The 26,126-nt window shown below is 39.7% G+C and overlaps 1 protein-coding gene across 1 annotated transcript; it reads left to right on the forward strand.

Annotated features, from left to right (window-relative positions):
* Positions 1-585: 585 nt before the first annotated feature.
* Positions 586-25,412, forward strand: DLAT (dihydrolipoamide S-acetyltransferase). Its single transcript, XM_030836907.3, has 14 exons — positions 586-949; positions 1,386-1,487; positions 2,190-2,314; positions 2,460-2,613; positions 5,306-5,432; positions 7,491-7,678; positions 8,785-8,938; positions 14,750-14,817; positions 16,230-16,322; positions 16,685-16,792; positions 17,357-17,472; positions 21,657-21,819; positions 22,814-22,950; positions 23,513-25,412. The coding sequence occupies exons 1-14, from the start codon at positions 671-673 to the stop codon at positions 23,640-23,642; spliced, it is 1,944 nt and encodes a 647-aa protein (XP_030692767.1). The 5' UTR covers positions 586-670; the 3' UTR covers positions 23,643-25,412.
* Positions 25,413-26,126: the final 714 nt, after the last annotated feature.

Here is a 26,126-nt window from a genome sequence, read left to right on the forward strand (position 1 = left end):
GCTACAAACCTGAAATTAAATCTTTGTAACCCAGTACAGCCTGCGCGGAGCGAAGCCCCAAACCTGGTGGCGGTTGGGTCCGTTGAGGCTGCGAGCGCATCCGCCGAGCACAGTGACGCGCCCTCTGGCAGTTCTCTGCCGGAGCGCCTAGACCCGCCCCTCGGCCGCAGGCTCTCCGCGCCCGGCCGGTCCTCGAGACCCTTCCCATTCTTTACTCAAAACGGGGCCACGCCCCTCAGCCCACCTCTGACCACTCTGCCTGTATCAGCCCCGCTCTCGCCACCTTTTTAGGCCCCTCCCTTTCGGCCGTGCCCTACACAGCGCTTAGGTGAAGTCCTCCTCTGAGATGCGGCCACCACTGCGAGCCCACCACCTGCCACTCCTCTCCACGTCTAATTCTTCCAGACTCGGCGTGCGGAAGCTCCGCTGGAACGCCCCTGCCACTCGTGGCTCCACAGTACCCGCCCTGGGCCACCCTCTTCCCGACACCCGGGAGAAAGACCGTACGTTCTACACGTTTCTGGTCCACGGAGGGTGTAAGGCGAATCTTTGGAGCCCGTTTTACGACAACTTGCGGCCGCGCGGTGCGGCTGACGGCAACGACGCGCTGCTCTTGGAGAGGTCACTTCGGAGACGGCGCTGGCTTTGGGGTGTGGGGGTCAGCGGCAGTATGTGGCGCGTCTGTGCGCGACAGGCCCAGAATGCAGCCCCAAGGGCAGGATTTGGGGCTCGGTGGACGGCCTTGCGGGAGGAGCCGGGAGCTCGGTGCGTGACCCCGCAGGCTGGCTCGGCTCCGGCTCGTTGCTGCAGCAGGACCACAGGGTATGGCAGGCTCCGGGCACTCTGCGGCTGGAGCCCCAGCTCCTGGGCCACACCGCGGAATCGCGTCTTGCTGCAGCTTTGGGGACCTCCTGGGCGCCGCTGGTATAGCCTCCCCCCGCATCAGAAGGTGAGCCCCATACCTGTCCTTCGCGGGACCCCGTTGTCCTTCGTGGGATCCTTCCTCAGAGGCCTCAGTCAGTGATCCTCCATCCCCCTCCAAGTATACTGCGTGTCAGTGTCCCTTCTCCATTACCCAGCTTTGCTGTAGCTCTTGAGCTTCCTTCTCCTGACCTATTCCATTGAAGAGCGCCAAGCCTGGGGCGGTATGTGGAACGTCTGCTGAGTACAAGCTGTGAGACCCACGCAGGCCTGTGGAGCGGGAAGCCTGTCCTTCTGGTGGAGAGCTTCTGGTGGCAGGAACCCCCTTTATATCCCCAGTGCCCACTGTGTGTTGGGACTCAAACTCTTTGTGTTAAATTGTAGTGACTTGAGTGAAGCGTTAAACCAGAATGAGAGTTAGGTAGCTCTTTGTAAATTTTGTATTTCTCCTTTGTCTTCTCCAGGTTCCATTGCCCTCTCTTTCCCCCACAATGCAGGCAGGCACCATAGCCCGCTGGGAGAAAAAGGAAGGGGAAAAAATCAGTGAGGGTGAATTAATTGCAGAGGTAAGTTGTTTTAAAATATGGAAATGAGTTAGAAGGGACCGGCTTAGCTAAACTGAGCATTAACTTCCTGAGTGAGTAGTTATCCCTTTTGCTTAAGAAACTTTTAGATGTTTTTTACAACTTGATATTAGAGAAGGTTGGTTAGCTAAATAAGTTAGCAGCAGCTAGCCAAACTGATTTTTAGCTAAGATATTTTTAATAGTAATTCTTTCAAACCTGTGATAGAGGCTTTATTTTCTTGTGACTGTTGAACTGTATGATTTTTTTTAAATTGAAGTATAGTTGATTTACAATGTTGTGTTAACTTCTGTACAGCAAAATGATTCCGTTATACATATATATACATTTTTAAAAAATATTCTTTTCCATTATGGTTTGTCACGGGAAACTGAATAAAGTTCCCTTGTTGGACCTTGTTGTTATCCATTCTATGTAATAGTTTGCATCTGCTAACCCCGAACTCCCACTCCATTCCCCTCCCGCCCCATAACCACAAGTCTGTTCTCTGTGTCTGTGAGTCCATTTCCGTTCTGTAGATAAGTTCATTTGTGTCATATTTTAGATTCCACATATAAGTGATAGCGTGTGGTATTTTTCTTTTTCTTTCTGACTTACTGCACTTTGAACTGTATGATTTTAGACACAAGCTAATAAACTTCATACTGGCAGCAGAAGTCTAAGCTCCTGCTTTTGTGTTAAAAGGTTGAAACTGATAAAGCTACTGTTGGATTTGAGAGCCTGGAGGAGTGTTACATGGCAAAGATACTTGTTGCTGAAGGTACCAGAGATGTTCCAATTGGAGCAATCATCTGTATCACAGTTGAAAAGTGAGTAGTACCATGGCAATCTGTGGAACTTAGATGCTCAAGTGGAGTATTTTAACCCAGAATTGAGAAGTTAGTTAAAGGCTTCTAAGACTACTGAATCCACTTTATAACCCCCTTATACTTATGCATTCTTTCTCTTCCTTAGACCTGAAGATATTGAGGCCTTTAAAAATTATACACTGGACTCTTCAGCAGCACCTACCCCACAAGCAGCCCCAGCACCAACCCCTGCTGCCACTGCTCCGTCACCTGCGCCTCCCGCTCAGGCTCCTGGTAGCTCATATCCTCCTCACATGCAGGTGAGGCTCAGCCTCTGGGTGTTTGCTCTAGAAAATTTATTATTCATTTATTATTTTTCATAGGTGGCTCTCACATCCTGGGAACTGGCATTAAATATGGCTAGTTTTTGTCATTTGAAAGTAAATAGAGGTTTAAACATGCAAATTGACAACTTTTATTCCTGGTGGTTATTTCCAGGTGTGTGAACTTGGCTAGTTCTTTTAACCTTTCACAGCCTCAGTGTAGCAGATAGGATAATGTTTGGTACTTCTCATTCAAGAACATCTTGTTAGATTTTGAGGATGATTTGTACTTATACTACTCCCTGTATAAACAAGAGTTTTTAGTAGGCCCCAAGTACTGTCTGTTGAATGAAAGTTCCCAATTGGTGTTTTTCCTTGACATGTGGTATTCTATTTTCTAAGAGTAAGTGAAGTAGTCCAGTAGTATTAATAAAAGACTGAACTAAAATAAAGAATAAGTGTCAAATAGACATATATAATAACATTGCAACAAAGCTGAAGGTGGTAAATATAGTCACTGTTGATTCTATTAACTAAATCAGTTTATAAGAAGCTAATTAGTTTATTAGATATTAAGATTATCCCATCTATATTTGTGTTTCAGATACTGGAAATGGATAAAAGCCAGCTGCACTTTTTCTAAAGGATTAAGACTAGAACTTTCCTTTACTTAGTTTATTTGTAGAAATTTTTGTATAGGAATAATTTTCTCCTTTGGACATCATGTTCTATTCCATGGTCTTTTTTTTTTTTCTATAAATTTATTTATTTATTTATTTATGGCTGCATTGGGTCTTTGTTGCTGTGCACGGGCTTTCTCTAGTTGCGGCGAGGGGAGGCTACTCTTCGTTGAGGTGTGCAGGTTTCTCATTGTGTTGGCTTCTCTTGTTGCGGGCCCTGGAGTGCGTGGGCTTCAGTAGTTGTGACACATGGACTCAGTAGTTGTGGCTCGCGGGGGTCTAGAGCACAGACTCAGTAGTTGTGGCTCACGGGCTTAGTTGCTTCGCGGCATGTGGGATCTTCCCAGACCAGGGCTCGAACCCGTGTCTCCTGCATTGGCAGGCGGATTCTTAACCACTGCGCCACCAGGGAAGTCCTCCATGGTCTTTTATTAACATTCACTCATTATAAAGTTTTGCCTGGTGGTCAGTTCACGCATTTATCTCATCCTGTTCTGCAAATTCTGTCTCACTACACAAGACAGTACATTTCTCTATAATTTATGTCTTTGGCTTTTTGTGAACGTTTTAGGGTTCTGTCTTAATTATCCTTTAAGATACAGTATAGAGATTATTGGATCCACTAATTTTTAAGAAGTAGATGAAGATGAGGGACTTCCCTAGTGGTCCAGTGGTTAAGACTCCACGCTCCCAATGCAGGGGGCCCGGGTTCGATCTCTGGTCAGGGAACTAAAAAAAGATTCTGCAGGTTGTAATGAAGATCCTGCACGCAGCTACGAAGGTCCCGAGTGCCACAACTAAGTCCCGGTGTTGGTAGGTAGGTAGGTAGATAGATAAGATAGATGATTCTGACCAAGAAAAGCATTTTAAAAATTTTCTAATTAGAGTTCTAAGTTTTGTTTTACTCCCCCCCTCACCTTCCTGAGACATCATCAATTGAAATGATTTTTCTCTCAGCATAATCCTGTTGTTAATTAGAGGGCTTTCCTGGTGGTGCAGTGGTTGAGAGTCTGCCTGCTGATGCAGGGGACTCAGGTTCGTGCCCCGGTCTGGGAAGATCCCACATGCTGCGGAGCGGCTGGGCCTGTGAGTCATGGCTGCTGAGCCTGCGCATCCGGAGCCTGTGCTCCGCAACGGGAGAGGCCACAGTGGTGAGAGGCCTGCGTGCCGCAAAAAAACAAAACAAAACAAAACAAAAAAAACCTAAAAGATAGCAAAGAAAACCCATAATGAGTAAGCATCCAAATTCAGTGGACATACAAGCTGTATAAATAAGAAAGCAATTTTAAATTTAGATCAGCCAATCTGATGTTTAGATTTTACTGGGGTGGAAGTGACTATTGTAAGAGCAGTTTGTTCATTTGTTCATTCATTCATTCATTTTTTTTTTGCTGCACCGTGTGACATGTGGGATCTTAGTTTCCCGACCAGGGGATCGAACCCGTGCCCCTGCATCGGGAGTGCAGGATCTTAACCACTGGACCGCCAGGGAAGTCCCAAACAGTTCTTAATAAGAGTTTTTTTTATCTTGAAAAAGTATCTGGGAAGTTTGGGAGAAATTCAGTTTCCCCTGAGTGAAGAGATAGATGCCAATACAGCACACAGTAAAATTTTAGTGGAAAGTCTGGACTAAGGTCATTCTGTGAAAATGAAAAACTGTAGCTTAATCTAAGTGTTAAGAAAGACAAAAAGATGTTCTGTGCTTAGATATTTATTGAGGAATTAATTTTTAGTAAGAACTCCTTCCCATCTGCCCATTGTTTTTACGTTCGGAGGGTGGAAAAGTATTTCGAAGGTGGGTCAGAGTATCGCTGGTACTATAAAAGCTTGAGATTTGAAAGATTCACGTGTAGGGACACTTGAGGCAGTGGGCTTTTACTGCTGTGGGGGCATGGGAATTTGGATGGTCACAGTCACTATCATTCCATAAAACTGTTCGCTGGCCTTAGTTCCACTGTGTCCACAGCTTCCTAGTATTACACAGTAATAAAATGTGTTTGTTTCTACAGGTGCTTCTTCCTGCCCTCTCTCCCACCATGACCATGGGCACAGTTCAGAGATGGGAAAAAAAAGTGGGTGAGAAGCTAAGTGAAGGAGATTTATTGGCAGAGATAGAGACTGACAAGGCCACTATAGGTGAGATTTCTTCAGCTCTTAATGGTTGAGGCACTGAGTTTTCCAATGAGGGAAGAGGATTGCCGTCCTATCCTATAATGAGTGAGTGATAACATGAAAAATTTTAATTCTTGGGATTCATTTCCTGGAACAGAATATTTCATAACAAAAGTGTGCATAGTTGGATTTGTCAGTACCATACTGTAGTCTCATTGGATCAAGGATATGTCAGCTTAGAGATTATTTTTAGGCCAGAGTTTGCTTATTTATTAGCCTTATCATTGTCTAAACTGGGCAAGGGGGAAAAAGAAGAAACAGGAGAAAATAACATCAAAGGCAGGAAAATACCAAAAAATTTCAGATGACTTTGAGGGAAGACTTGAAAGCAGGGCTTAGATTGTTTTCATAGTTTGAGAATGAGTGATGGAATGTATGTATTACCTGTTCAGATATCATATCACATTTCCTTTTATTCCCTCTCTGATTTATTTTTATGCTTAGAACAAAACCCATATAGATAATCATATTTGTCATACCATGTATAGATATTTGTATTCTCTTTTTTTTTTTTTTGTGGTACGCAGGCCTCTCGCTGTTGTGGCCTCTCCAGTTGCGGAGCACAGGCTCCGCACGCGCAGGCTCAGCGGCCATGGCTCACGGGCCCAGCCGCTCTGTGGCATGTGGGATCTTCCCAGACCGGGGCATGAACCCACGTCCCCTGCATCGGCAGGCGGACTCTCAACCACTGCGACACCAGGGAAGCCCTAGATATTTGTAGATAAATGTATTTCCTGTCCAGTTCTCAGAGATGCAGTAGGAGATTCTGGGCATCCTCTGCAGTGGTTGTTTTCAGATTTTGTTATTCAAACCCTTGATGGCACGTTGAGGCAAAGGAGAACTTAAGGAGCAGCACTCTACTGTTCCGTGCCCGCTGCCCCACTTCCACCAGGACACCTCCTTTTTATCTTTCTGCATATTGCGGTTCCTCCCATAAGATTTTATTAGAAGAAAGGATTCTGTTTGTTGAAAAGAGAGAAACAAACCAAAAAACCCTGGCAAAAATAGATCTGCTTTGCATTTTAACTTGAATACCAATGTTGCTGTAGAGACTAGTATTCTAAAGACTCTGGTCACTAGAGAAGTATTACCTTGGTCAAACTCTTTAAACTCTATTGTGGTCTTGGAGTCTTTTTTTTTTATACATGTCTTGTATATTAATTCTCAACTGGGATATGGAAGGATTCATCAAAGATGTGTTTGTCAGGGAGAGGCACAACGCCACAGAAAGCCAAGATCTGGAAGGCAAAGTTGTCCTCTCCAATGGGTTCTTTTAGTTTTACTTTCGGAACTCTTCATATTTGAGTTCCTTGTAAGAAGAGCATAGCTGGGAATTCCCTGGCGGTCCAGTGGTTAGGACTCCATGCTTCACTCCCGAGGGCCTGAGTTCAATCCCTGGTGGGGGAACTAAGATCCCGCAAGGCGTGTGGCCAGAAAAAGAAAAGAAAAGCAGTAACTGAATAAAGTCAACACCACAGAATCTCTAGTTATGCTGTATTTCTTCATAATGAAATAGTTGGTGTAATACCAAGCATGACCTCTCAAAAAGTTCCAAAGATGCTTTTAGGGGTGTAATCCCATGTCACTATCAACTGTAGTAGGTCTTTTAATTTAACCATGTGGTTCTGATCTTTAGCAGTACAACTGATGCCATCTTGGAGTCTTGTGGGTCTGCAAGGGGCTGCCCCTGGGGATGTTTTAAAGAAAACGTTCAGAACTAACCCCTGTGTAATCTCTTATAGTTTTATTTAACAGATATTTATTTAGTATTTACTTTGTGCCAGGTACTGTTTCTAAATACTTGGAAAATGTTCACTTAATTTTTGTAATATCCCCGTGAGGTAGGTACTATTGTCATTCCCATTTTGTAGGTAAAGAGGCTGAGACACAGAGAGGCTAAATAGCTTGCAAAAGGTTATATAGCTACTTTGAAGAAGAACTTTTTACTTAAAACTGTGCTTTGAGTTTGGTAGAATAGTGGAGTCCTTTAAGTTCCATAATGGTTTTTTCTTTCTATTTAAGGTTTTGAAGTACAGGAAGAAGGTTACCTAGCAAAAATCCTGATCCCTGAAGGTACAAGAGACGTCCCTCTAGGAACCCCACTCTGTATCATTGTAGAAAAAGAGGCAGATATACCAGCATTTGCTGACTATCAGCCAACTGAAGTAACTGATTTAAAACCACCAGCACCACCACCTACCCCATCCCCGGTAGGTATGCTTCTAGAATTGAGGGAACACTTAAACCTTATTCATCTCTAAATTAAGGGATTAAAGTAGATGATATTCTAGGTTCCTTCCAGCTCTAAGATTCTATGAATAAGGAAGGAGATAGTTAACATTTGTGGAGACCTACACAGGGTGTGGCACTGCACCATTCACATAATGGTCAATAGTTTGATTTGTATAGCTTTTTTTTTTCCTGGTGTCTTGAGTCCTGCTGAGAACAAAGCTGAGGTGGCATGTTCTTTTTCTGCTTTAGGTGTAGATAGATATATATATACACATATATATATATATATATATACACATACATACATACATACATGGAAGGTAATGCTTTGTCACCCATTTTCTGTAGAATTTGTAGTTTTTGTCATTGTCAATCCTCTTGGTATTAACATATAGTAGGTCAAGCTTATATTTGTAATACATTGGAACCTTCACGAAAATGGCTTATTTTGCATAGAATTTAGTCTGTCTCTATGCACTGTATACTATATACCTGTAACATGAACTTGTATGAATTCCAGGCATCAGTAACGCTATAATGAAGCTTCTGCAGGTGTAGAATCATGTGAGTTTAGATGAGGTACACAGTTCTGTCAGAGAAAACTTGATTTCTGACTGCCGTACATATATGGGGAGCTGGCAAGTAGTTGTAGTGTTTTATTTTTTAATGTGTTTCAACATGGAACCTTCCAGAATAATTTATTATTTTGGAATTAGGTTAAGTAAAAACAAAAGCCATGTAGGTGATATAAGAGAATGAGAATAAAGAAGGGACAAGTGATTAAAGTGAAGAAAGGCTATAAGGATGTTATATACTGGTTACCAAAATTAAATTCCATGCCTCTCTTTGTTAATCATGGAGTTAGAGAATTTGACTTTGTTCTGTCTTTGACATAAAATAATGTTATTCTATTCATATTGCTGTATTATGTTGGTTAAGCAGGAAAAATGTGCATTTGATATTTGGAAAAAAAGATGAAAGTTATTTAATTAAAATAGGTTTGACTAAATAAACTATAAACTCTTAAATCTTTCAGACCAATCTTTGCAGTGGTGAATTAACAATCTGTAACTTTTTTCAAAAGGCAGCCCCTGTTCCTCCAACTCCCCAACCTGTAGCCCCTACACCTTCAGCCACCCGCCCAGCTACTCCTGCTGGACCAAAGGGAAGGTTGTTTGTTAGCCCTCTTGCAAAGAAGCTGGCAACAGAGAAAGGGATTGACCTTACACAAGTAAAAGGTAAGTCTGTTTCTATGGAGTGGGGTTTTACTAAAATTTAGTAGAGTTTCTTCCTTAGGACCAGAGGGTACAACTGTATATAGTCATCTTATCTGCGATAGTCGGGGGAAGGATGAGGGAGGGAAATATCTCCTTTGGTGCCACCACAGAGTAGGAAAATTTACTGTGCTTTGTTTAGTCTGTCTAAGATCTACCTATATAATTTATATCTTTTTTTCCTTCCCTGTTAACGGGAACTGCTTAATTGTTGGTGAAAGTATGATGTGTTTGTTCAGCAGAGTTGGGTTATGGTACTTGATTGTATAATAAGAAATATGTATTAGTGCCAGGCTGATTGAATGTAGTAATACACAGAACAAAACATGAAGTTGGGGTGATTTGAAGTGACTTAAAATAATAAAGTTCATACAAAACTGAACTAATGCCCCTTGAGGGCAAAGGAAAATGTCTTACCTATCTTTTCCTCCCCAGAGAGATAGTGTAGCTTAGTGATAAGAGCATGGGGTCTTGAATCAGACCATCTAGGGTTTAATCCTGGCTTTATCATTTTCTGTGTAATATGTCTTTTGATGAATTACTTTAATCCATCTGTTTTTCCATCTGTAAAACTAGATAATAGTTTACATTAAAACAGGTGAAGTGCTTAGAACAGTATCTAGAATGTAATAAGTACTCAGTACATATTAGTTTTGTTCACATTATTACTATTATTGGCTGGCATTTAAATGTTTTAAGCTAAAATTTAATGTAAGGTAATTAATATACTTTGGAAAAGGGGGGAAATTACTATTCCTGGAACATGGTTTGATGGTTGATACTATGTGCTAGTCTTTTAATTACCAGATTTAATTTGCATAACATTTATTGAAGTAAGAATTATCATTTCCCATTTTTTTATTGTCCAGCTATGAGCACTCATCAGTGGTTATCATCTGTCTGCAATCTGTTGTTTTTATGGTTAGAAAGCAAGCCAATCCCCAAAGGCACAAGAATAGAATGTTATCGCTGTTTTACTTCAGAGGATTCTTGTAATATTGGAAGACCCTTTTTTCACCTTAATATTATTTCACTAGTGTATTGCCATTCTTTATGTACATGTGATTAGAATCAGGGACAGCAATTTAAATTGGAATACATTTTAAGGGGAGGAGGGACTAGGTTAATTATTATATCTGAAGAATTTAGACAAGTAAACAAGGACCATTTATTAGATATTTAGCAATACTGACTGCCTTAGGAGAGATTTGAGTGGAAAAATCTCAATATTCTTATCATGCAGTTAGAGTTAAGTGATTCATTTATTTAGACAAATATTCATTGAGTATTGTTTATGTATCCAACACTTGTTCATAAGACAGACAAGATTCCAGTTTCAGATGCTCATATTACCAACAATAAAGAATTAAATGGACAGGGAGTTATAGCATAGTAGTTAAGAGTATTGGCTTTGGAGCTGGAGTGCTTGGATTTAAAACCCAGCTCTGTCGAACACTAGGTGTGTTACCTTTTGTGTCTCAGTTTCTTCATTTGTATATAAAAATAATAACTTATAGCTTGTTGGGATTAAATAAGTTAATAAACAGTGCCCGTACATAGAAAGCATTAGCTATGATGATAGCATTAGCTATGATGATAATAACTTATTAAATAAGATGATTTGAATGCTAAGAAAGAAATAAACCAAGTGATATACTAGTGAGTAACAGGGTGAATATAGGTGTAGTCATGACTGCTTTTGGACGGGGTGGTTGGAGAAGGTCTTTTTGATGAGATGACATTTGATCTGACCTGAAAGATGAGTCAGCTATGAGCCAACCATGTGAAAAACTGGAGGAAAACCATTTTGGGCAAAGACCAGCTTGAAGTGGAAAGAGCTTGGCATGTTTGAGGAACAGAAAGGAGGCCAGTGTTAATGGAGCATAGTGAGCAAATGATCTAGTGGTAGGAGATGAGGTCAGAAAGAAACTCGGGGGCGAGAACATAAAGGATTTTACAGGTTATGATAGTATTTGAATTTTATTTAAAGTACAGTAGGAAGCCATTGAAAGATTAATATGAGGAAGTGGCATAAAATGATTTATATTTTTAAAAGATCATTTTGGCTGCTCTGTGCAAATGGATTAAATGAAAGCCAAGGCACCTGTTAAGATGCTGTTGCTGGAGCTGATGATGGTGGCTTACACAAGGGTGGTGAGAGTAGAAATGAAAAGAAATGGACAGCTTCAACATGCACTTCTGCCATAGAATCAACAGAACTTAGTCAGGGATTGGATATGGGGACTCGACAACAGCAACTTCAAAAGAAATGCGCAGTGGACGCTGGTCTGGACAGCTTGAAAAATGAAAAGTGGATGAAGAAGTGGAGATAACATTGTGGACAACTTATTCAGGAACATTTGCTGTGAAGGAAGGCATAGAAATAGAAATGTAGCTTTTGGGAGCATTTGGGCTCAAGAGAGAGCTTTTGAAAATGAGTGATAGTAGAACAGGTCTAGTGTAGAGTTTCTCAGCTGTGGCACTGTTGACATTTTTGACCAGGTAATTCTTTGTTGGCAGGGTGACAGCTGGTGTCCTGTGCATTGTAGCATGTTTAGCAACATCCTTGGCTTTTACCTGCTACATGGTAGTAGCATACCCCACTTGGGACAACCAAAAATATTTTCAAACATTGCCAGATGCCCCCTTGGGGGCAAAATTGCCCTGGCTGAGAACCAGTGGTCTAATAGAAAGGGATAAATTGGTGATGTAGAAAAGGAGAAAGAGCAGAATAATTTGGCAAGGTACAAAGTTTTTGATAATGTAAGAGGGGATGGGATTGGTTTGGGGTAGGAATTAGGACACTTTGTCTACCTTTATAGGAGAGAGGAGAATATGGGGTAGGTTTATAGGTTTGTTGGTAGCAGATGAGGAGAGTACCTCTCTGGTTCCTGCTATTTGATCAGTAACATATAAAGGGAGGGGGTAGTTCCCTGGTGGTCTGGCGGTTAGGATTCGGTGCTTTCACTGCTGTGGCCTGGGTTCAGTCCGGGTTAGGGAACTGAGATCCCACACGCAGCCAAAAAAATTAAAAAAGTATAAGGTGAGGGGATCTGCTGGAGAGTTAGTGTGGGAAGGTCTGAGATTAGAGAGATTGTGAAATAGTGTTCTCAGAGACAGGGAAAGTGAATTCAAGGGAAACAATTTAATTTCTGGATAGTTTTGTGTGTCTATTTTAGTTTTGTGCCTCTGAATTTAGGTGTGTACTTTTCCCCCCAGCAATATTAAGCTACTCTGGTGCTGGCACTGAGAAGGCATATGTTTTAGAGTTTGACCAGGGAGTGATTATAACAGTGATCCATAGAGTGTAGGCTGGGTAAGGAGGAAGTGAAGACAGGAGGCTTGACAACATGATGAGAGCAGAGGAATTAGTGGAGTGGAAGAAATTTTGCATTAGGGGGAGTAAGTGGCCTGAAATAAGTGAGCTGAGAGGATCAGTGGTTGGTGTTTTATGACACCACCTCTGATACTAAATGTAATTTTCTTTCCACACCAGCAATCAGTTCTCTACACCACGTGAGCATCCAACAATTCAATCCTATTCTGACACTCTGCAGAGTTAGCATCAGACTCCACACGTTTTTGTTTTTGTTTTTGTTTTAAATTATTTATTTTTGGCCGCGTTGGGTCTTCGTTGCTGCGTACAGGCTTTCCCTAGTTGTGGTGAGCGGGGGTTACTCTTCGTTGTGGTGTGCAGGCTTCTCATTGCGGCGGCTTCTCTTGTTGCAGAGCACAGGCTCTAGGCACGTGGGCTTCAGTAGTTGTGGCTCGCGGGCTGTAGAGCGCAGGCTCAGTAGTTGTGGCGCACAGGCTTAGTTGCTCCATGGCATGTGGGATCTTCCTGGACCAGGGCTCGAACCCGTGTCCCCTGCATTGGCAGGCGGATTCTTAACTGCTGCGCCACCAGGGAAGTTCCGAGACGCCACAGGTTTAAAGGCTCAGTCCCACAAGTCTGCCCCCACTTGAGATGCCAGTCCTGAGGATCACCCATACTTCTGACACACTGGCTATAAACCAGGAATTCCCAAGACCCCCTCTTCGGGTTTGATAATTCACTAGAATGACTCACAGAACTCAGGAAAGCACATTATTTACTATTGCCTGTTTATTATAAAGGATACAACTCAGAACAGTCAAATAGAAGAGATGCATGAGACAAAGTATGGGGAGTGGGGGTTGGTGCTGAGCTTCTGTGCCTCTCTGGGAGCACCCCCCCGCCCCCGGCACATTAATGTGTTCACCAACCCAGAAGCTCTCCAAATCTTGTTGTTCAAGAGTTTTATTTTTATAGGGGTCAATTATTATTTTTATAGGCATCGTTGATTGTATCATTGGCCATTGGTTATTGAACTCAATCTCCAGTCCCACCCCTACCCCTTTCCCCCAGGGACAGATTGCTTACCAAATTTGACCAAAATGTAATCATTTGGGGAGAAACTGTTCTGAAAGCCTAAACCCTGATATTCAGAGTTTGATTTGTCTCAGAGCTACCCATATTATGGTTTATATTTCTTTGATGCAGAGCATTTTCACATCACTGTCCCATTTTATCCTCACAGCATTCCCATGAGTAGGGGCTGGTATGATAATCTGTCCTACAGATGAGACTAAAGACCAGATAAGATTAAGTGACCACAGTCATCTGTCTAGTTTATGTTTGACAACAACCCTACGTTTTTCACTCCTAGTCTAGTGTTCTTCCCTTTATACCATATTGCTTTATGATGGTCTGTTGTGCCTTCTTAGGGAGAGAGACAAAACAATTTCAAAGATTTCAGCTAACTCCTAATAGGAAATTCTTATAGGTGGATGAAGCTTAGTATAAGGCAGGTGGTACTGCAGTTTCCTCATCTTGAGGGGCTGCAGTGTCCAGATCAGCCTTGATTGTAAGGGGAGGTTATGGTTTCTGTCTTTTATAAGGAAGGGAATCTAATAGGCATACTGCTGCCTCTGTTCTAGAGCTCCTGGTGAGGATAAACACAATCCTAGCCAACTCAGTTTTCATAATGAAGGAAAGGAGTTGGGACGAACTGCACACAACGAGAATCCTTTTAAAAGTCTGCCTTGGGGGAAGATGAATCAATTTGACCAAATATTTTCTAGAAGTGGGCCAGTGTAAAAGGTATTTTAATAACTAAATTCTGAATCTCCTTAGAATTAAGGTTCAGGATTATCTACTTAGGTGTAATGTTAAACCTAAGAGGTTGTGGATGGGAGGAGGAAAGAAATTGAATGAAAGTAAAATTAAGCCTGTTGAGGGAACTTTGAAGATCTTTCTTCATGTGTAACATGGCACCTTTTTCCTTCATAATCTCTAACACAAGCCAATATAGCGCCTTGGCTACTGTGAGAAAGCTGTGAATAATGGAGACCACATATAGAACGAATGGTTCTAAAGATGAGATCATTGCATTTGAGAGTTATTCATGCTATGTCAGGGTAAAAACAGTTGACTTGCCTGATTTGTCCAAAATAATTGTTATCATATCTGTCGACTCTGTAGCAAGGGAATTGTTTATGAGCAAATGAATGTAGAACCCAAATGAGATATATTCCAGGATTTCAAAAAGGGTGTTTTGGAGCTAACGGAGAGGAGGGCAACAAAAGGTGTTATTTTTAGGGAAAAGTTTAAGGGGCATGATTAAGGCAGTGGCCCCTTTAGAGGGTCTTTGTTAGAGAACCTTTAGGAACTTGCACTTCAGGATCACAGTGCTGATCTCCTTGAGGAATTAGCGGTACGCTGTCATGTGTGTGGTATTCCTGTGTCTCTTCCAGGGACAGGACCAGACGGCAGAATCATCAAGAAGGACGTCGACTCCTTTGTGCCTACTAAAACTGCTCCTGTGAGTTATATTTCGCTTCCTAAATTTTGGTTGCAGTTTGTCCCTGCAGAGTGCTTTGTCCAGCCTGTTAGACCCTTGCATACATTATTTATGAGTGAAATAGCTTAATCAGAACTGTGTTTCTTTTGTCTAATTTCACTGGCTAGTAATAAGTACATATGAATGTGCTGTTATTCATACACAAAAGCAAAGATGATATACCACATTGAAATCCACTCCAAGTTGTTTTTGTTCTTTTTTGAGTAGTGATACTAAATTTTTCCTAACTTATCATCTTATTCAGGCCCTATTTTTTAATTTTTTTTTTTTTTTTTGGCGGTACGCGAGCCTCTCACTGTTGTGGCCTCTCCCGTTGCGGAGCACAGGATCCGGACGCGCAGGCTCAGCGGCCATGGCTCACGAGCCTAGCCGCTCCGCGGCATGTGGTATCTTCCCAGACTGGGGCACGAACCCGTGTCCCCCGCATCAGCAGGCGGACTCTCAACCACTGCGCCACCAGGGAAGCCCCAGGCCCTATTTTTTAAAGCATGCTTGCAAGTTGGTTGGCTAGTGTTTGAGTTTTATGTAGTTAATTAGTTCACAGGGGGATTAAATCCACATAGCCAACTCCGTTTGATCAGTAAAGGTGCTAAAATAATCAACTATAAGTAAGGAAAATGATTTAGTTATTTAGATGTTTGCTTTAAAATAAAAGATTTGTCTTTCTTTTTTTAAAATAAATTTATTTATTTATTTTTGGTTGCGTTGGGTTTTTGTTGCTGCGTGTGGCGTTTCTCTAGTTGTTGTGAGCAGGGACTACTCTTCGTTGCAGTGCATGGGCTTCTCTTGCTGTGGAGCACGGGCTCTAGGCGTGCGGGCTTCAGTAGCTGTGGCTCGTGGGCTCAGTATTTGTGGCTCACGGGCTCTAGAGCACAGGCTCAGTAGTTGTGGCGCACAGGCTTAGTTGCTCCACGGCATGTGGGATCTTCCTAGACCAGGGCTCGAACCCGTGTCCCCTGCATTGACAGGAGGATTCTTAACCACTGTGCCACCAGGGAAGCCCCTGTCATTGTTTTTTCTTAACAGTATTCAGGAAAATACATTACTTTCTTTGTATTTATCTCTTAATCTTTTCAATTTAGGAATGCTTTGATTGCTTTTCTTGAAGAAAGTTTTGTGAAAACAAAATTATTTTGATATAAACTAGTCATAGAAACATTTAAAACATGATTACCCAATTCTAAGTATGAAAATTAGAAACAAAACTCTTAAACAAGCACAGTCCAAATCGGAGTCCCTTTTGCTCCCTTGGGATAGAAATAGCTGTTTTCCTATAAACCATTTAATTTTCACTTTGCCATCTGTAAAAGAGTCACTAACAGTTGTTCACAGTTGCTTATGCTAAGACTAAGAACTTTTTTACCTCCTTCTAGACTCCAGCAGCTGCTGTGTCTCCCCCGAGTCCAGGAGTGGCGCCGGTTCCTACAGGTGTCTTCACAGATATCCCAATCAGCAACATTCGCCGAGTAAGAGTATTACCATAACTTTTCGACCCAAAGCTGTTGGGGACATCTTTACTCTGATTGTTCAGTTGCATCCACAGTTTGAAACACTAAGAAGAGACTTTTTTAAAATTGGGAACCTTAGATGATTCATTTAATAGGTGTTTGATTTGGCCAATAGAATTCTTGGGATACACAAACACTGTGTTCTGATTAAATACTATTGGAAGGGGCTAAGTTATGGTGCAGTCCTCCATCTTCCAGTTCTAATAATGCTTGAGGTAAGCATTACCAGGGAGCAAGGTAAAGGGGCAAACAGAGCCCTGAATGAGATGAGGTCTCATTTCAACTCTAGATAATTGATTTTTGAATCTCTTTGATTTTAGGTTATTGCACAGCGGTTAATGCAATCTAAGCAAACCATACCTCATTATTACCTTTCTGTTGATGTAAATATGGGAGAAGTTTTATTGGTACGGAAAGAACTTAATAAGGTAAAAGGTCTGGAAATTCTACCTTCATAAATTCTAAAAATCTTGTTTTCCCTCACTGAATATTTACATTTTTGCTCATATATTGTATTTTGTTACAAACGCCAATTGATAATGGAAAAATGGATGTCATCTTAATTTTAACTGACAGAGAGTATCCTGGAGAATTTTCATTTTCTAACCCTTGATTAAAGTTTATGATTAAAGTCGACTTTGCTATGGATCCATTTTAGCCTAACATAGTCACTATGATCCTATGAGACTACTTGAGTCTCTTCTGGTAGGAAATAGTATGTTTACTTTGTGTTTATAGTTAGTACCAAGCACCTACTTAGTGTTTAGTTACTTAGTAACTTATGGGATGCAGCTAAAGCAGTGCTTAGCAGGAAACGTACAGGTGTAATGGTCTACATTAAAATAGATGAAGAAAACCAACTTTTGGTTTCTTTTCATCCTTTCCACCTCAGGACATAGGTATATCCACCCCCTCCCACCTTCTCAAGATTATATGGTTTCAGTCTTTGAGAAGAGAATTTAAGAAACTACTATGGTTTCTTGTCTTTGCAGATGTTAGAAGGGAGAAGCAAAGTTTCTGTCAATGACTTCATTATAAAAGCTTCAGCTTTGGCATGTTTAAAAGTTCCTGAAGCAAATTCTTCTTGGCTGGACACAGTTATAAGACAGTAAGTATAACACTTCTGGGGAAGGTATATATATATTCATATATATCCATCAGCAGTGTTTTGTGGGCTGTCTCACGTATAACTAGGAGTATAGGGAGTAAGGAGAAGCAGAAGATGGAGGGGAGATGGCTTCCACAGGCAAGACAATTTGAAAACAACATAAAGCTATTTCTGAGATAATGCCAAATTTAGTTAGTAAAGACTACAGGTTCTTTGAGTTCAGAAAAGGGAGATAAGTGTACAAATATGTATAATTAAGTTGATAATGACTCTCACAAAGCAGGATTGAAATGGTTTTGTTCACCAATGAGTTCTGCTAAACTTTAGTGGGGGCAAAATTGAAAACAAAACCAAAAAAACAGTATTTGTTAATATTATGGTAGCATGTGACTGGCATGGTGCTCTTGGTGTCTTTCACATGTTGTCTCATTTAATCCTTATGACCACGTTATGAGTTAGGTGGTTTTACACATTTTCTAGATGAAGAAACTGAGGCTCAGTAAGTTGAGTTACTCGCTGAGTTAATATGTTAGTAGGTAGCAGAACTGTGATTGGAACCAGGATTCTGACTCAGCCTAGGTTTTTTCTACTATGTAGATGCTTTTATATTATTAATTTAAAATTTTTTACAATAATAGTATGTACATTAGAATATTAATTCATGGCTATGGTGACCTGCTCAACCTTTAATCTGAGGTCCACTCCCAAGAGGCAAACACAGCCTTTAAATTGTTATTTCTTTTGTTATTTACTTTCCTATTTCTAAACATTTTTCTGTTGCCTTTCATAAATTTTTCATTTCATTTACTTTATCAACTGACGTCCTATTAAAGAAGGTTAAGATTTAGCTTTGTTCTACCCTCTCTACAAACACACACACACACACAACCCATCATCCTACCAAATTGATTGTAGCACAAATTTTGGACAAATCAGTATTCAGTGTTAATATCTTTATGACTATGAAAAATTGTTTATGACTAAGGAAGTATAGTATACCATGAATACTGACCTGATTTTAATGATTGCCTAAGAGGGGCTAATTTTTAACTTACTCATCATGAAATCTTTCTGAAACTCCCCAAGAGAACTCTAAACGTGTTTCACAGGACTGAAAAATGGTTTACTGATTCTAATTTTTTCCTTGGTCACCCCACTCTTAGAGAACATCTGAGGGTCTTACTATATTTTTAGAGACTATATTAGCTTTCTGGGGCTGCCATGACAAATTACCACAAAATTTGTGGCTTAACAAAAATTTATTCTCTCCTAGTTCTGAAGGTCAGAAGTGTGCAATCAAGGTGTCGGCAGGACTGTGCTCCCTCCACAGGCTCTCGGGTGGACTCTTGCTTGCATTCTCCAGTTCTGGCGGCTCCAGGCATACCTTGGCTTGTGGCTGCACAGCTCCAACTTCACATGGCCTTCATGTGTCTATGTCTTCTCTTCTGTCTCTTACAAGGACACTTGGCATTGGATTTAGGGCCCACCCAGATAATCTAGGGTGGTCTCATCTCAAGAACTTAATTACATCTGCGAAGACCTTTTTACTAAATAAGGTCACATTAGTAGATTCTGGGATTAAGACATAGACATATCTTTTAGAGCATGGTTATGAACATTTGAGGACAGTTCTTTGTGTTGACATATGTTTTCACTTCTCTTGGGTAGACTCCTTGGAGTGGAATTACTGGGTCATAGGGTAAATTTATGTTTAATCTTTTAGGAATATCTGAAGGAAACACTACGTAGATGAAAGGATGGACATTGCAGGGCAAGTTCTATAAATTATTTATTAATCCTTACCAAATGCCCTTCAATTTGTTCGTCCAGCTATTCAACAAATATTTATTGAACATATACTGTTTGCTGGATTTAGTGGTGAACAAGATAGGAAACACCATCCCTACTGTCTTAGGAGGAAGATTATTGAAAAAATAATATTGTAATGACAAGGTAATTTAATTAAGAAAGAAGTGTTTGCTGTCTGATACCTTGGCCAGAGCCCAGCTACGGTAGTTGCTAAGTGTCACACACTGTATTATTAGAGCAGGTCCCTGTGTTTGCAAGTGATAAAAGCCTGCTGCCTCTGGCGAGCTTGGGCACACTGGGGGGTATGGTCCCCATAATCTCCAAAGAGCTGGAGTTCTTCCTTCATGTGAAGTTTTAACTTTTTCTTTTTTTTTTTTTTAATTGAAGTATAGTTGATTTACAATATTATATTAGTTTTAGGTGTATGGCATAGTGATTCAGTATTTTTGCAGATTATACTCCATTATAAGTTATTACAAGATAATGGCTATAATTCCCTGTGCTATACAATATATCTTTGTTGATTGTCTATTTTATACATGGTAGTTTGTATCTGTTAATGCCATACCCCTAATTTGTCACTCCCCCCTTCCCTCTGTCCTTTGGTAACCACTAGTTTGTTTTCTGTATTGTATCTGTGAGTTTGTTTCTGTTTTGCATGTGCATCCATTTGTATTATTTTTTACATTCCGCATATAAGATACACAGTATTGGGCTTCCCTGGTGGCGCAGTGGTTGAGAGTCTGCCTGCCGATGCAGGGGACATGGGTTCGTGCCCCGGTCTGGGAGGATCCCACATGCCGCGGAGCGGCTGGACCCGTGAGCCATGGCTGCTGGGCCTGCATGTCCGGAGCCTGTGCTCTGCAACGGGAGAGGCCACAACAGTGAGAGGCCCGCGTAACGCAAAAAAAAAAAAAAAAAGATACACAGTATTTGTCTTTTTTTGATTTATTTCACTAAGCATAATATTCTCTAAGTCTGTCCACATGGCTGCAGATAGCAGAATTTCTTTCTTTTTTATGGATGAGTAATATTCATGTGTGTGTGTGGGTACTTGGGTTGCTTCCATGTCTTCTTTTTTGGCCATGCATGCAGGATCTTCCCCAACCAGGGAGCCACCCTGAGCACCCTGCAGTGGAAGCTTGGAGTCTTAACCACTGGACTGCTAGGGAAGTCCCTTCTTCCATGTCTTTAATTAGTATGTTCATTTTTTCCAGATATATTCCCAGGATTGGAATTACTGGATCATATAGTAGTTCTATTTTTAGTTTTCTAAGGAACTTCCATACTCTTTTTCCACAGTGGTTGCACCAATTTGTTGATACATTCTCACCAACAGTATACAAGGGTTCCCTTTTCTCCATATCCTCACCAGCATTTGTTAACTTTTTCTTTATTGCAGATCACTTTAGCAGGGGCCCTTACATAGACGACCCCTAAGGAGACTCTGATACAATTCAGGAGTTTGGGAACTTGGTTGGGGGGGGAAAGTCATTCTTTTCTACTAACCTTTAACTGAAATTTAGCATTTCCTCCCATTATAAATATAAAGAACAAATCAAAGAGGTATTAATAGTACTTGTGCTGATGACCAAATAAAAATCAAGTTACTTTCGTATCACATTGTAGTTATTGCGGATATCTTAAAATATATTTTTTTCTTATCACTACTTCAAAAGTATAGCCATAATTAGACCTGCTGCAAGATTATTGAGTTAATACAGAAGTGCATATATCACAATTTTGTTTTTTGAATAGTTTGATAACTGAATTTCAATATAGTTTGTTTTGGGGAAAGTTTTTCTGGTAATTTGTGTATTTTGTTTTCTGTGTTTAAAAAATATATATATTCTGAGAAGGGACCCAAATGCAAATGTGCCCCATGGCGTAGAAAGGATTAAGAATCCTACTTTTATGTTTTGAGACAACACCACCACCCTACCACATGAGTACTTCTGTTTCTCCCGCCATGGAGTCCTCTCCCTTCACTCTTTCGTTCATCTGCTCAAGTTCTGCTTGCAGACTCAGCTCCAGCCAGTCCATTTCGTTTCAAAATCTAAGGAGTTCTTTTTAATTCTCACCGATGCTGAACCTTTTTTTCCCCACCTGTACCCATGGTGTTAGTCAAGGAAGATGAGGGGTAGTTAGTGAGTACGTGTGAAACCAACCTACTGACATATCTCTCATTCATTTTTTAAAAGTGCAGGTCTAAGGGAGGCCACAGCAAAATTTAAAAACCAGGAAAGAGCTCTCCCTGGCTGAAAAGTAGCACAAACTGAAGTAAATACCACTATTCTTGGGTAACCTAAAACAAACTCTTAATTAAACATTGTTGATGATTATTGAGGTTTACTTTTCTTTTTCTTTTTAAATAGAAATCACGTTGTTGATATCAGTGTTGCAGTCAGTACCCCTGCAGGACTCATCACACCTATTGTATTTAACGCACACATAAAAGGACTGGAAACCATTGCTAATGATGTTGTTTCTTTAGCAACCAAAGCACGAGAGGGTAAACTACAACCACATGAGTTCCAGGTAAGGTAATAATTATTTATCTTCTGAATGTTATTATGTTATTTTAATGAATTATGTTATTTTAAAATTTGGTATTATGTTTCTATTGCATTTTCTGCCTTTTGATTCTGCCTTGTGTCTCACTGACACAAGGTCTTGAAAATAAAGAAAAATTGAGTAACCTATCAAAAGCTGAAAATAACACATTTTCAAGTAGTGTGCAAAAGCCACGCAACTGACTTTCGTTCATATTGCTATAGTTGTATGTTTTCAGTAAAGTGTATTCCATTCATTCCTTTTTTCCTTTCGGCTTTATTTATGTATAATTAGCAAATAGGAATTGTAATAGTTAAGGTGTACAACTTGATGTTTTGATATATGTATACACTGTGAAGTGATCATGACAAGCTAATTATCCATCCCCTCATATATTTACCATTTTCCTTTTCTTTTTTATGGTAGTTGAATCCTTTTTTAAAATTCATTTTATTGAAGTATAGTTGATTTACAGTGTTGTGTGAATTTCTACTGTACAGCAGAGTGATTCAGTTATACATGTGTATACATTCTTTTTCATATCCTTTTCCATTATGGTTTATCACAGGATATTGAATATAGTTCCCTGTGCTATACAGTAGGACCTTGTTGTTTATCCATTCTATATATAATAGTTTGCATCTACTAATCCCAAACTCCCAATCCATCCCTCCCCCACCCTCTCTCCCCACTTGACAACCACAAGTATGTTCTCCCTGTCTGTGAGTCTTGCTTATGTTTCGTAGAGAAGTTCATTTGTGTCATATTTTAGATTCCGCATGTAAGTGATATCATATGGTATTTGTCTTTCTCTAACTTACTTCACTTGGTATGATAATCTCTAGGTCCAATCCATGTTGCTGAGAGTCCTTAAAGTAAAATATTATCTTAAGGTCTTTTCACAAAACAGTTGTCATTTTTTTCTAATTTATGTTGACAAGCAGTTACCATGATCTGTTTTTAATCTTTTTTTCTTTAGGGTGGCACTTTTACGATCTCAAATTTAGGAATGTTTGGAATTAAGAACTTTTCTGCTATTATTAACCCACCTCAAGCATGTATTTTGGCAATTGGTGCTTCAGAGGATAGACTGGTTCCAGCAGATAATGAAAAAGGGTAAGTGCCAAAATGGAGAGGGAGTTGTAAACTCACTTTCATTACAATATACCTGTTTTTTTTTTTTTTAATATACCTGTTTTTGAGTCTCAGTTTTTATAATTATTGCCATGGCATATTGTAGCTTCAGTCAACAACTCTTCTTGTTTTACTGTTTGAGATGGGAAGTCTTGTTTACTCTAGGTCAGGGGTCAGCATACTTTTTTCTTAAAGAGCCAGTTAGTAAATTATTTTATGCTTTCTGGGTCATACGGTGGCTATTGCAAATACTCTGCCATTGTGGTGTAAAAGCAGGCATAGGCAATACATAAATGTATTCCAGTAAACCTGTGGGATTTGGTCTGAGGGCTGTTGTTTGCGGACCTGTATCCTCTAGATGGCTGTTTGGTCTGTTTCTTCAAACTGTTAATTTGAGCTAGAGGTGTACAGCCCATGAAGAATAGGTGGAAAATAATGTTACCTGGTTGGGATTATAAGTTAGGTGTTGTCATTTGGGCTGGTTACTAGCTAAAATCTAGTGATTGCTTTCAGAATTCCTAATAATGTTTTTATCTTTTTCTAGATTTGATGTGGCTAGCATGATGTCTGTTACACTCAGTTGCGATCATCGGGTTGTGGATGGAGCAGTTGGAGCCCAGTGGCTTGCTGAGTTTAGAAAGTTCCTTGAAAAACCTATCACCATGTTGTTATAATTAACCCAAGAATTTCTAGACTTTCCCAGGTCACACTGGTTCATTCTTACCAAGATATAAATATGTTATTAAACGGTGGTTCTCTTTTTATTTTAAGGTTGACCAGTTACTTTTGAGTCTGTCCAGATAAGTTATTTGTAATGGGCATTACTGAATTTTTTAAAATGCCAATTACATCCAAATATTGTGCACATTTAATCAATACCAAATTTTAAGCTGTATACTCCTAGTCAGGGGGCATGTGGCTTAGCCCTTTGGTCATAAGGACTTCCACTGGGAAATGTAGAGGTAGAATTGTGGTTCCCTATCGAGACAGGCACATAAAAGTAACCTTGATGAGATCTTGAGGTTTTGAAATTTAATTACCTCAAATGTTTTGTTTAGATTTGAGAAAAAGAGGAGAAGTCGGGAAAATTAGTTCTCTTGGAGAAACGGTTTGAATTGAAGCTTGATTTTGGAACATAAACCTAATTTAAAATTTTCTGTTACATAATCTCAGTTTATCATGGATGGGAAGCATAGAGAACTTCAAGGAAAATAAGTGAAATTTTAAAAGTCAACATTTTCTTAGAACTGTTCCACCAGCTGTTCTTTGTTTATTTTTCTATGAATTCAGAAATGGTTGTTTTCCCCTCTTGAGATGAAGATATAAATATGAGCCAGCTACTTGGTATAAGTGAGAATTTGTGTGGGTATCTGTTTAAACAATTGAAATGTGTCATTCTGAGAGCAGAATTCTATAATTACCTCCAAATAAAAGAATATGCTTATAGAATTTAACAGAGTAAAGTTGTGAAAGTAGAATTTTTCCTCCAAAATTAACTGGTGGTTACTTGCAAGTGAACTTAATTACCAGGATTTATTACTTAAATAACTTTGAAAAGCTGTATCAAGTAACTATGGAATTAAGTGTGCATATGTAAACTATGTTTCCTAGTGAGATATGTGCCAAAGTCCATTTATCACCAGGTTCTATCTGAAAAGAAGAGGGGAGAGATACGCTGGTGAACAGTTTGGAGTGATAAAAGATGATGACCAAAACGAAGTGGTTAGTTCTACTTGGATAAAGTGAAAAATGTTAAATGTGTACAAAAAAAGTGTTCTGTGTTTTTCCACCCCAGTGTTGTCTCGTGTAAAATAAGAAAGCCCTAAAATCCTATCGGAGAGAAAAAAATTATTTAGGTTGTTTGCTACCTTATCAACCTGAATTTGTTTTTTCCATTTTGTTACGATTTGCCTTTCTTTGTGGGGGGTGGATGGTGTTGATATTCAGGATAATAAAATTGAATTAGAAACATCACAATTCTAGACTTTCTACTGAATTGATGTGTTTTGATAAATACTTGGAATTGTAATATGTGGAGCTGTTCCCTGAAATTTAGGTCTTTCAATGTTGAATCTATTTCTAAATGTTCGTTATTTTATGGTGCACAAGTGACACTCCAAATATTCCAGAAATATTTTCCTTGCTGTATTACTATGAAAACAATTCAATACATTAATCTGATTTTTCAGTAATTAGTAATTTTAGCTTGAACTGAAGATTATGCAGCAGGAACAAACTTATGACAAGGGACCATCACCAGTATGAGCCATATCTGGTTCAAATACATGAAACTTCAAAGATAACTCATTCTTTGCTAATGTTTATGGCTCTATTGTTCCCTTGAGAGAAAAATAAAAAGTTGCATTCTAATAAAAATTGTTCTGAGTTAAAAATTAATCTGAGCTATAATCTAAATCTGGATTCAGTCTAGTTTGCTTACCAGAACTGAATGAACAAAAGTTAGAAATAGTGCTTTGGTTCAAATTAGATTGTTTAAAAATTAAACTATATGATTTCAATGTTTCTGGTCTAATATTTTTGATCTGTGGGTAATTATTTCTCACATTAGATTATTTAAGACCAGGAACAGCTGTGTACATGGTAAGCTGTACACAGAAACATTTTGAGTTTATAGAATTGGTAAAATAAGGACTGAGTTTAGGAGCATATAACCTAACGCTTTAGGCTTAAGGAGCTCTCTTGTTGGGGGGTGGCACATAGCAAGATGGAAGTGTGGTCTGGCTCTGTTAGGTACTTTACTCCATTCCTGAGGTTTGTGAGTGAAGTTAAAATATCCCAAGGCATGGTCTACAAGAGGAGTTGACCAGTGCAAGAGATAATAGGAATGTGCTGTAAGGAATACTCATCCCCCAGTAACGCGTGAACTCTGGAATACATGGGAAAATAATCACTGCTGATTACCGATCTCTAACACCAAGTTTACAGAAAAATCTGGTATCTAAATCAAGGCTAATTCATGTCCATCTCAAAGTTTTCAGTTTTGAAGAAGAAAAATCTTGGTAAGATTCCAATTTAAACTACTCCACAGTTCATCACTAGTTAATGCTCTTCCTGGACAAAGTTTTGCTTTTTGTAGGGAGGGTGAGGTGGAGATGTTAGAATATAAGTGAAAGTATTTTGGAAAATAACTAGGATGT

This window comes from Globicephala melas, chromosome 8, assembly GCF_963455315.2.
Source record: "Globicephala melas chromosome 8, mGloMel1.2, whole genome shotgun sequence".
NCBI lineage: Eukaryota > Metazoa > Chordata > Mammalia > Artiodactyla > Delphinidae > Globicephala > Globicephala melas.

What these genes read in the sequence shown, in the direction of transcription:
- DLAT (XM_030836907.3), top strand. Translation starts at nt 671, where the DNA reads ATGTGGCGCGTCTGTGCGCGACAGGCCCAGAATGCAGCCCCAAGGGCA. An exon ending in CATATCCTCCTCACATGCAG is followed by an intron (nt 2,614 to 5,305) that starts GTGAGGCTCAGC and finishes TTGTTTCTACAG; the next exon opens with GTGCTTCTTCCTGCCCTCTC. An exon ending in CTGGACACAGTTATAAGACA is followed by an intron (nt 17,473 to 21,656) that starts GTAAGTATAACA and finishes CTTTTTAAATAG; the next exon opens with AAATCACGTTGTTGATATCA.